We start from the raw sequence: 12,937 nt of genomic DNA on the forward strand, positions 1-12,937 counted from the left end.
CACTTTTATTTTGGACATTGGAGGCAGGGAACAGGTTTTCACGGCGGACCGCCTCAAACCGGCCCATTTGGATCTGCAACAGCCTGTCGAGGTTGCCACACCGCGACGCAGAGGCCGCCCCCCTAAGCGGCAGCTGGCACAGCCCACGGACCTTGGGGACTGTCTCGCCGGTTCTGGGGGGGGTTGTGTGGCGACTCACCGTCTAGTCGGGTGAACCGGCTCGGCAGTCGGGTCGCGCGGCGTTGGAGCGACGAGGCCCAAGATGGCGGCAGGCCTCGTCTTTCCGAGCGACGGGGAGAACCCGCGCGCGGGAAAGTCCTGATGATGTAGGACTTACGTCATTGCCGGTTGTTTTGGGCGGGAACATTGTCCCTTAAAGGGCCCGCGCAAGGCGGGAAAATAAACCAGTTCTGTTTGGCAATCCTCCGAGTAGAGTCTTGTTTTATTCCGCGGTAGCAACCGCTACATCTATCTATTTATTGATTTAAATAAAGAAATAGATAAATAAATAGATAAGGGTTATTATTAACATTAATTTATTTTATTGCTTGCTTTTCACTCAGGTTTTCTACAGCTGGCCAGTTCATTCAATGTTGATATGAAAAGCCCTATGATGTTTACTGGCTCAAAAGAAGATATGTTTGGATATACAGTTAAGCAGTTTGAAAATGAAGAAGGAAAATGGCAAGTATTTTTTCAACAATTTTAGAATTAATTCTGCTTTAAAAATGGTAGAAATTTGATCTCAGCCACTTGGACTAAATGCTCTGTGATATTTTCTGCTTCTGAAGTTCAGTTACATGAAGTCTAAGGAGCCAAATTCCAAAAGTAGAGTACTGTGCACAGTTACTACTGTACATGCACAAAGTGAGCAATGACAAATGTTTTCTGTGTCTTTGAAATTGATTATATTTGAAATAGCAAAACTGGTTATAGGGCTATTGATGTGAGCGACCAATAACGTACATCACGCAAATTACCACCTGCAGTGGCATGATGCAACCTTTCTAAATAACCTAAGTGCTATAAATAACAGGAGTAACGGAGCAAGATTCTACCAAGCCGTACAAGCCTTAATGACCAGTGTGGGAAAGGAGTACATAACTCATTTCAGTGTGTCAGGGATCAACTGTTATATTAATGGTTAAGGACATTTAACTATGTTTCTTGCTCTGTTGTGAATCCTTCAGAGCAAATGAAATTATTGTTCATGTTGCATATATACGGTTAATATATGGTTGAGAGAGGATCAGGACAGGCTGCTTTATGTTCTTGGGTTTCAATGTTTTAGAAGCAATAGGGAGGGATGTAAAAGAGGAGGAGGGGTTACATTACTAGTCAGGGACAATCACAGCTGCACTCAGAGGGGAAGACATGGGTCAACTGAGTCGATATGGGTAGAACGCAAAAATAAGAAAGGTGCTATCACTCTGATGGGTTGACACTTATAGACCCCCAAATAGCCATGGGGACACTGAGGAACAGATATGCAGGCAGATTATGGAAAGGAACAAAAACAACAGGGTTATCATTGTGGGTAACCTCCAATTCCCTGGCATATACTGGGAACTCCTTAGTGCAAAAAGTTTCGATGGGGCAGAATTTGTTAGGTGTGTCCAAGAGGGTTTCTTGAAGCAGTATGTGGATAGTCCAACGAGAGGGGAGGCTATACTGGATCTTGTACTGGGGACGGAGAGAAAATTATGAGGGCATCTGACTGGAGCTAGGGAGAGTTAATTGGGAGGAATTGTTTTCAGGCAAATCCACATCGGACATGTGAAAGTTGTCCAGCTGCACAGAGTTCAGAACTGGTTCATTCCAATAAGAGGGAAGGAAAAAGATGGCAAGGTACAGGAACCTTGGATGATGAGAGATATAGTTCATATTGTGAACAAGAAGGAGGAAGCATATGTAAGGCTTAGGAAGCTGGAATTGAACAGGGCACTTGAACCAAAAGGAGCAAGAAAGGAACTCAAGAAGGGACTTAGGGGAGCTAGAAGGGGTCATGAAAAGTCCTTGGCAAGTAGGATTAAAGATAATCCCAAGGCATTCCACACATACATCAAGAGCAAGAGGATAACTATGGAGGGTAGGATCTCTCAAGGATAAAGAGGGAACTTGTGCTTAGAGGCAGGAGATGTGGGTAAGATCCTAAATGATTGTGTCAGTATTTACCGAGGAGAAGGATGTAGAGGATAGTGAGATCACAGTGGAGCATGCTAAAATGCTAGGGCATTTTGAGATTAGGAAAGAGGTAGTGTTAGGTCTTTTGAAAAACATTAAGGTGGATAAGTCCCCAGGGCCTGATGGGATATACCCCAGGTTATTGAGAGAGGTGAAAGATGAGATTGCTGGAACCTTGACCAAGATCTTTGTAACTTCACTAGTCACAGGTGTGGTGCCAGAGGACTGGCAGGTAGCTAACGTTGTTTCTTTGTTAAAGAAGGGAAAGAGGGATAATCCAAGAAAGTATAGACCAGATTTTCACTTCTGTGGTAAGGAAACTAATGGAGACGATTCTTAAGGGTACGATTTCTGAGCATTCAGATAAGCATGGTCTAATTAGGGACATCAGCAAGGCTTTGTGCGGTGCAGGTCATAGCTGACTAATCTGATTGAGTTTCTCGTGGAGGTGACGAAGGTGATTGATGAATGTTGTATACATGGATTTTAGTGGTGGATGTTGCATACATGGATTTTAGTAAGGCATTCAACAAGGTCGTGCATGGTAGGCTCATTCAGAAAATTAGGATGCATGGGATCCATGGTGACTTTGCTGATTAGATCCAAAATTGCCTTGCCCACTGAAAACAAGGGGTAGTGGTGAATGGGTCTTATTCTGGATGGAGATCTGTGACGAGTGGTGTTCCACAGGGATATGTGCTAGGATCTCTGTGGCGTGGCATGTACATAAATGATTTGGATGAAAGTGTGGTAGGGTGGGTGACTAAGTTTGAAAATGACGCAAAGATTGGTGGTGGTGTGGATTGCATAGAAGATTGCCAAAGGATACAGTGGGATATAGATCAGTTGCAGATATAGGTGAAGAAGTGACAGATGGAGTTTAATCTGGGCAAGTGTGAGGTGCTACATTTTGGGAGAACTGATATAAAGGGAGAGTACACAGTTAATGGCAGGATCCTTAACAGCGTTGATGAACAGAGGGATCTTGGGGTCCAGGTACATGACTCCCTAAGAGTGGCTGCGCAGATGATAGGGTAGTAGAGAAGGCATATGACATGTTTGCCTTCATTAGTCAAGCCACTGAGTTCAAGAGCCAGGAAGTTATGTTACAGCTTTAGAAAACTCTGGTTAGGCCACATTTAGAGGATTACATTCAATTCTGGTCATCTCATTATAGGAAGGATGTGGGGGCTTTGGAGAGGGTGCAGAGGAGGCTTACCAGGATGCTGTCTGGTTTAGAAGACATGTACTATGAGGAGAGGTTGAACAAGCTGGGGCTGTTTTCTCTAGAACAGGAAATTTGATAGAAGTTTATAAAATTATGTGAGTCATAGATAGAGTAGACATCCAGTATCTTTTCCCCATGATTGAAATGTCTAGTACTAGATAGGATGTATTTAAGGTGAGAGGGGAAAAGTACAAAGGAGGTGTGCGAGGCAAGTTTTTTACGCGAGAGTGGTGGAGGCCTGGAAATGCACTGCCAGGGGTGGTGGTAGAGGCAGATAGCATAGGAGTGTTTAAGAGACTCTTAGATAGGCACATGAATATGCGGAGAAGGGAGGAATATGGTCAATGTGTGCGGTAGAGGGACTAAATTAATTAGGAGTCATTGATTTAATTAGTTTGGCACAATATCATGGGCCAAATGGCCTGCCCTGTGCTGTAATGTTCTATGTTCTATATACATTAAAAATTGGTTTGGATGATCAAATCACCACAAGGGAGTGCATCTGAGGGTGCACAAACTTTCTTTCTCTTTGATTTGGCAACCTATTTTTCTCCTCCCTATTTGAAAAAAAAACATCTGTGAGATATGATGGATGTTTAATTAATAAGTCTTGTTCTTCTCTGATCTACAGAGAATCAAGCAAAACGTACCATCTAAACTATTATATCCTTAGAATAAATAACAAACAAGGCACATTATAACAAACAAAAATCACACGTAACAAGTAATTACTTACCACCCAGTATCCTATCATGGTAATTACTACATAACCCAGTGAGTAGTCTGTATATTTAATTCAGCTTCGAGTTCTTTCATCATGGTATACAAATTGTTGTGTTAATCAGCAACTAAGATCTCCAAAGCACATCACAAAGACAACACTTTATAGAAAGGTAGACAGAAAAATGGGGCAAAGATGAATAAGGAGTGTACAACTGCAGAGTGACTTGGATTTTATAATAAGGATGACAATGAGAATAACAATGGTGCACAATGTTCAGCACCACTCGTGACTCCTCAGATAATGATGCAGTCCACATCCAAATGCAACAAGAAATGGACAATATCCAGGCCTGGGCTGAGAGGTGGCAAGTAGCATTTATGTCACACAAGTGCTAGGCAATGACAATATCCAATGAGAGAAAATCCAGCGATCACCCCTTGACATTCAATGACATTACCATCAATGAATTCCCTGCTATCAATACCTTGGGGGTTACCATTGACCAGAAACTGGAGTAGCCATATACACGATGTGGCTATAAGAGCAGTTCAGAGGCTAGGAATCCTGCAGCGAGTAACTCACCTCCTAACTCTCCAAAGCCTGTCTGCCATCTACGAGGCTCTTTTCAGGAGTGTGATGGAATATGCTTTGCTTGTCTGGATGAGTGCAGCTTCAACAACAAGAAGCTCCACATCACACAGGACATAGCATTCTGCTTGATAGGCACCCCATCCATGACCATTCACTCACTCCACCACTGACGCACAGCAGCAGCAGTTTCTACCATCTTCAGGATGCACTGGAGCAACTCACCAAGACTCCTTGGACAGCAACTTCCATACTCACAATGTCTACCAGCGAGGAGGACAAGGGCAGCAAAAATGTGGAAACACTAACACCTGGATGTTGCCCTGCAAGCCACATACCATCCTGACTTAGGAATGTCACTGGGTCAAAATCCTGGAACTGTCTCCCTTGCAGCATTGTGGGTACACCCACACCTCAAGGACTGCAGCTGTTCAAGAAGGCAGCTCACCACCACCTTTTCAAGAGCAATGAGGGGTGAGCTGTTTCAGCCTGCGAAGCCCACATCCCTTGAATTAATAAAGCAAGCACCCGCTTTATAGCAGAATAAGTTGAAACCCAGCCACACACACACACACACACACACACACACACACACACACACACACACACACACACACACACACACACACACACACACACACAGAGTTGCTCAGAGTTACCCTGCTCCTCCTCCTCCTCAAGGCAGTCCATTTGATTCAGCACTGAAGTATTTTTAATGATGGTGATGCAGCACTTAAATTGCATTGAGTAAGTCAGAGGAGGCTCAGACTAACAATACAGACACCCACATTCAAGTTCCACCATGGCAGATGTAGAATTTCAATTGAGTTATAGATGGTATTTTAAAAATAAATGAGTCATAAGTAATGATCACTACATACAAAAGTTATTGGTTGTCATAAAAATCTATCTGCTTCTCTAATGCTAATCAGTGGAGAAAATATGCTATCCTTACCTGGTCTGGCTTATAAGTGACCAACTTAGAAATTCTCTCTGAAATGACCTAGCAAGTTACTGTGCAACTGCTGGCAAGTACAGTAACTTCTGGGTTGAAAGAGAGAAAGAATAAAAACATACAGAACATGGCATTGAGCATAGCAAAATCATTCCCAGCCCAGGTGACCTTGAAAAGCCCTCCTCAAAAATACAAACCGACCAGAGGGAGTGGCACAGTGGGATGCAGGTGGGAAGGAACAAATCTGGAGTCCTCATGGCATCAGGTTAAACATGAACAAGGAAATCTCCTCCTGATTACTACCTACCATCCACACTGTGCTGATGTTTCAGTGCCTTCCATGTTGAACAAGATGTAGAAAACCTAGTAAAAAGCACTTTTCACAAAAAAAAGCAGGCATATCCAATGAATCATCAGCAGAGTTATAGAAGGTAAGATAAGATAAGATATCTTTATTAGTCACATGTACGTCAATACACACAGTGAAATGCATCTTTTGCATAGAGTGTTCTGGGGGCAGCCTGCAAGTGTCACCACGCTTCCGGCACCAACATAGCATGCCCACAACTTCCTATCCCGTCCATCTTTGGAATGTGGGAGGACCCGGAGGAAATCCACACAGGCACGGGGAGAACATCCAAACTCCTTACAGACAGTGGCTGGATTTGAACCCTGGCTGCTGGTGCTGTAATAGCGTTACGCTAACCACTACACTATCGTGCCTATCATCAAAAGTGCAGTCAAGCAGCACTTACTCACCAATAACCTAATCACCACCGCCCGATTTGTGTTTCATCTGGACGTCGTCACAGCCTTGGTACAAACATGCTGAAAAGACTGAATTTCAAGGCCACATTCCAAGTCAATGGGCATCACAGGGAACAGACTTCAATGGTCAGAGACATACGCTGTACAAAGGAAGATGGCATTGGTTATGGGAGATCAATTATCTTAGTTCCAGGACATCACTGCAGGAGTTCTGCAGGGCAGTGACCTGATCCCAACCAACTTTACCTGCTTCATTCGATGACTTTCCTTCCATCATAAGGTCAGAAGTGAATAATGTTCAATTGCAACTCCTCCGCAAATGAAGCATGTATGCAGCAAGACCCAGACCACATTCAGGCATGGATTGATATGTGGGAAGTAATATTTATGGTACAAAAAAGAACAATGATAGTCTTTAAAAAAGTCTAATCACCTATACTTGATATTCAATAGCATTATCATCACCGAGTCCCATAGCACCAACATCCTGAAAGAATCACCGCTGATCAGAAACTTATCTGGACCATCCACATAAGTACTGTGGCTGTAGCATTTCAGAGGGGCTTGAAAGCTTGTCCACCACCAGCAGGCACAACTCAGGAATGTGTGGAATACTCTCCAGTGCAGTTCCAGAAACAGATAAGAAACTCATACCATTGAGGGCAAAACAACCCGCTTAATTGGTATCTTCTCTACATTGTAAACGTTCATACTTCCTGCCACCAGCACACAGTGGCTGCAGTGCACACCAACTGCAAAATATTCTGCATTTGCTCACCCAAGTTATTTTGACAGTCTCATTACCAAGCCCACAACCTCCACAGTTAAGAAGAGCAAAAGCTTCAGATGCGTGGAAACACCACTATCTACATTTCCCTCTGAGTGATACACCATCCTGACACAGAAACCTATAGCCACCCCTTCATTACCACTGAGTCAAAATCCTGGAACTCCCTACCCAAAAGGATTGTCAGAGTACCTTCACCAGAAGTACTGCAACAGTTCGAGAAGGCAGCTCACCACCACTTTCTCAAGGGATTTATAGCCCTTGCCAATGTTTTCTAGATCCTGAAAATGAAAATATTAAAATTAATTGTGTATTTGCCAATTAAAAATAGCTGATAAAAATAATGGTGGCATGATATGGCATGTGAGAGTCCAGAATAAATTTCTGAATTGGTGTCAAGCCCAGTAATCACCATTGCTTTACTGCTGACTGCAAAATCCAAGCAAAAGGTTTGATAGAGATTCTGAATGAGAGAGGGAAGTGGGAATCATAAAGGAATTTTCTGAAGGAGCTTTCAGAAATGGAAATACAACTGTTGAAAGAGAGTTTGTTTTTTGGTGGGGTGCAGGAAGTGAACAGTATTTCTGCAAATGAAAGTCAAAAGCCAGGAATTGATGCCCACTCCAGTTAATTTACACAAGTAGACCATTCAGGTGGCATTAAAAGTACTGTATATCCACACTGCAATCCCTGTCAACCATGTGCATTATGCTTTAAATTGAAAAATGATCCTTAGAGATAAACATTTTTATTTTAATTGGGTAACTAATACAAGACTCGTAAGTAATTTACTTAGAATTTTTAGATACTTAAAATGTAATTTCACTTAGAATTTTTTTCTAACAAAACTGAAGTCTACAAACATATGGTCAATGTGAAGGTGATTTCTTTGTTTCCAAATAATCAACACATACAGTATGTGCATATACCATTATCTGACAAATTAGTTATTTTCACATTTTATATCAAATAATAGAACATGAATTTATGCCCCCAGAACTTCCAGTTGGCTAAAATGGTTCCCATATCCTGAACAAAAGTTTGTTTCATTTCTTTTGCCACTGGTTGAGTTTTCTCAGGGTGTGTACCAGTGAAGACAACACAGATAATTATCCACTTAAAAAAGTATTTTGCTGGCTAAGAGTCAATGTTTGCAGTATGTAATATTTTCAAAGTTGCTGTTTCCTGTTTGCGTTCTTTTTGCAGTTATATTTCTGGTAGCTTCCAGAATACATATGCTACATATAATTTAGGTTCTGTGGAGATAGAATTCAATACATGGTTGGAAATTATAGGATTTATTAGACCAAATCCCCCCGTTTTTTCCCCTTTTGTAAATAATTGCTAATACTTTGAACATGCCTCTATTCTTAAATAGTAGCCTATCTATTATAATCAAGGAAGTTGTATAAATTCTGCAATGAAATGAAGCAATCTCTCATGTGCGAATTTCAATGTGAAATAGTTGTGATGTGGAAGAAGCATATTGCTCTCATAATATTTTGTGGACATCTTTAGCCATAAGTATTCACTAGAAGAAATATTACTGTTTACAGTTTAGCATCAGCAGTTGCAGACTTCGACAAGTTTTACAAATTGAGATGTTGCATTTGCCAAAAGTAAAGCCAATTTATTTCTGTTTTTCCATGATCATCACTATCCCAGTACGGGCTGCACAGAGGCCTAGAAGTTCATTTATATGTATCAGTGGTTGTTCTGTATAAATAAGTTATTCGTTGCATGAAAAACCTTAAGAGGTTACAAAACATGGCTGTCCACTGCTGTGGTTGTTGATTGGTTTCCAATTTGTCACTCAACCCACACTTATATATTTACAGCACTTGGGGAAGGATGCCAGCATTTGTGACACTATCAGCCACCAGAAATATATAGATTAAGCAATGAATGCTGATTTAATGCAAATACTACTGAATTGGAGTTTGACAAGGAGGTGTGGGGAGGAGGGGAGAGCAGATCCACCGGGGGATGGGTCAAAGGTAAGGAGAAAAAGGAAGAAAAAAGTTGAAAAGAAGAGGCTAGGAAAGAGAAGAAGAGAAGAAACATGGTGGGTGGGTGGGGATTACTTAAAGTGGGAGAATTCAATGTTCATGCCGTTAGGCTGCAAGGTTCCAAGACCTAAACACAAACTGGAGGAACAGCACCTCATTTTCCCATCTTGGAACCTTGCAGCCTAACAGCATGAACATTGAATTCTCCCTCTTTAAGTAATCCCCACCCTCCTTCCCCACCCCCACCCCCCAATCCCCACCGTTTCTCTTATTCCCTTTCCTGGCCTCTTTTTTTTCAACTTTTTTTCCTTTCTCTCCTTACCTTTTACCCATCCCCCAAGGGATCTGCTCTCCCCTCCTCCCCCACACCTGCCTATCACTATCTCTTACCTGCATCTACCTATCACCACCCTGTGCCCACGCCACCTCCCCTCTTTTGTCCACCTATCACTGCTCTGCTTTTCCCTCCTATATATTGGGCTTCCCCTTCTCCTATTTTCAGCCTCGAAGAAGGGTCCTGACCCGAAATGTTGACTGCCTGCTTTTCTCCATGGATGCTGCCTGGCCTGCTGAATTCTTCCAGCCCACCCCCAAACTGAGCTCAATGAAAGAATTATCAAGAGCTTGCATATTAGGTGCTGATTGACTCTAACTGAGTGCTTGGTACTTCTGACCTCTTTGGAGTTTGTAAGGTGTACAGAGTGATGCTTCAGGAGCTGATGGGTTTTGTCCAAGACCTTTACAATAAGTATACCTTACAGGCATGGATTTTTGGTGGTCACTCCTCTGGAAGTGCAGCTAAAATAAATGATCAAAGGGTATATAGAGTTGGGCCAAGTAGCTAGAAAAGGAAGGAAGAGGAGGAGGAGGGGAAGAGTAACCCTCATTAAGAGTCATCTCCACCAAAGGCTTTCAGGGATAAATTCGATTGCATGTATTTGAGTGATATGATGCATCACAGTGGTTATACACCTTGGAAGAACTAGGATTATCGCCAAGCTACTCTAGCCTCAACTCCAGTTACAAAGCTTGGCTAAAATTATTTAGTTCATGGCTATTAAGCTTACAGGGGCCATTAACTTCTCTGGATGTGGCTTGATCTAGCCTGAAGATACAGTACATTACAGTTTGCCTCACTGTCACATAAGGAAGGTCAATTTCATTCTCTATGATGGAAGAATTGAACATTGATCACTCTCCTTGCAAGCAAGCTGAAAGTGGAGCAAGTACATGGTCTTGCAAGGACAGTGGTCTTGCCCATGGAGCCAGGTGCCAGTGATTGCTCTCACGTTAGTATGCTTGCACTAAATGTGAATTTAGAGATGCATTGGAACCTGAGGAGTCTCCATTTCCTCAATGCCTATTTGGTCTATAAGGTACATCATTCAGGTTAGTGCTCCATATCTTGGCAGCAGTCATGATGTCTTTATTCTATAGCAGTTCACTGTGCTGTTTGTGTTTGAGCTCAATCTATAGATGAACCCACAAACAACAAATCGAGTCTCAGTGTTACTTTCATCTTCATACACTTGTTTTCCTACCATTGTTTTCCCTGACTGCTCTTCTGAAAGGCACAGTAGTGTAGTGGTTAGCATAACGCTTTACAGCGCCAGCGACCCGGGTTCAATTCCGAACACTGTAAGGAGCTTGTACGTTCTTCCCGTGTCTGTGTGGGTTTCCTCTGGGTGCTCCGATTTCCTCCCACATTCCAAAGACATATGGGTTAGGAAGTTGTGGGCATGCTGTGTTAGCGCCAGAAGCGTGGCAACACTTGCGGGCTACCCCCAGAACACTACGCAAAAAGATGTATTTCACTGTGTGTTTCGATGTACAGTACATGTGACTAATAAAGGTATCTTATCTTATATCTTATCTTATAAGTGCATAGCTTTGGTGGGGATGGCAAGGGTGAATCCAAGAATGACATGTTTATTTCATCTGCAGTTTGTACATCAGAAGAGATTAAAGGATGAGATGGGAAATGGCATGTAAGGAGGATGATAAAGTATGAGCTACAAGACTTATCAGTCCCAATCCAATTTTGCTGGGCACTTTCTTTTCAAGGAAAGCAAGGAGTTACAGCCACCCTGGTCCAAGTTTTTTTGCTAACACAGGTTATGTTTTACTTTGCCCTGCAAGTGCGTTAGTGAATGGTGCACAACGTGCTTGGATGATGTGTCTGCCACGGCTGAATAGCTGGCAGTGGATGTAAGGTCTGTGCAGTTCAGGGTAGTGGTAGGTGTCTGTGAGTGTGATGGAGCATATGGATAGTAGTTCTGAGTGTTGCTTGATAAAGATTGTTGGTAGGAGAGTGATGTGCTGGTCATGCTTTGAGCAGTGTGAGACTACTGGTGTAGTCAGTGGAAGATGAGATTTGCTGATGCATTCAGTAAGTTTGATCACGCATCATTAAATATGTTGTAGCACTGTTTCCAGATCCCTAGGGCTTGAACGGATGCCAAAAACTGTCAAAGCTGATTAAGTAGGTTGTCTTCTGAAGGTCAGAATGAACACATGGAATAAAATTATGTGACTTTAACTCTACCTGTCATGGATGGAGCTGTCCAAGATACTACTGGTGTTTTAGGAGACTAAGTTCCATTGGCACACTGAAGACCCTCTCTGTCATGGGGTGTACTCATGAACATGGTCAGTGAAGAGCTCAGTGAAATAGATTCTGAATATATCTGGCAGCTGAAAACTGTGCTGAAAAATGGTGAGTTGCTGAGGGCATCAGAACTGGCAGAGTTATTTTCTACCATAATTTGAAACCCTATGGTTGAGCAAATCTCTCATTCTATCATCAATCTTATTGTGATATAACTTCATCACGGCTTCTTTTTCTTCTTTGCATTTAGGCTTCTGATTGGTTCACCTTGGGAAGGACAGCCCAAAAATAGAACTGGTGATGTCTACAAATGCCCAACGTTCAAGACCAACAATCCAGAATGTGTGAAACTTAATCTGACTGGTAAAATTAAAAGATATTTTCTCATATAAAAGTTATTGAGCAAGAATGAAAAAATGTGTAAACTTTGATCAGGCTATTGTATCATCTTACAAAGATTGCTATGTATGAGCAAGAAAAATGAAAAACAGGTGAATTAAACTGTTTGGTTTATGCTAGAACTCAACCATGGGAAAGGAATTTAAACCAGTGGTGGGCTCCTCCTTTGATGTGAAATTAAAATCACAGGCATGCTCTTATGATGTTGCTAAAGTCCTGGTTAGCAAATGCCAATACAGGAGAAACATGGAGATATTTGAAACATGTGTATGTTTTATTCAAGCTTCTCTTATGACTGCACGCATGCATATATACACTCATGATAATATACCCCATGCAGTGCAAGAGAGCAGGAGTGATTAAATGACAACAGAAAATGCTGGAAGCACTCAGCAGATTAGGCAGCATCTGTGGAAAGAGAAACAGAGTTTCAGATCCAGACCCAAAACGTTAATTCAGTTTCTCTTTCCATAGATGCTGTCTGCATTGGTTGGTAGGTGCTTCCAGCATTTTCTGTTATTTACTTCCAATTTCCAGCATCTGCAGTTTTATTTTTAGAGATTAAGTGACATAAGGGTTGCTGGATTTGGAGAGACTTCACTGGACCTGGATCTCTTGAGAGCTGTATGAAGAGGTTTTCTGGATGACCTCTATACTGGCATTTAAATAACAAGGACAGTCTTGGAG

The 12,937-nt window shown here is 42.1% G+C and overlaps 1 protein-coding gene across 1 annotated transcript in view; it reads left to right on the forward strand.

Annotated features, from left to right (window-relative positions):
• The window catches only part of itga1 (integrin, alpha 1), a 165,797-nt gene that overhangs the window by 22,769 nt on the left and 130,091 nt on the right, over positions 1-12,937 (forward strand). The window contains exons 2-3 of the mRNA XM_052010445.1: positions 564-684; positions 12,102-12,214. Of these exons, the coding sequence (XP_051866405.1) occupies positions 564-684; positions 12,102-12,214 (234 nt within the window). The remainder of the gene's footprint in view (positions 1-563; positions 685-12,101; positions 12,215-12,937) is intronic.

The sequence above is a fragment of the Pristis pectinata genome, chromosome 2 (genome assembly GCF_009764475.1).
Source record: "Pristis pectinata isolate sPriPec2 chromosome 2, sPriPec2.1.pri, whole genome shotgun sequence".
Classification (NCBI taxonomy): Eukaryota; Metazoa; Chordata; class Chondrichthyes; order Rhinopristiformes; family Pristidae; genus Pristis; species Pristis pectinata.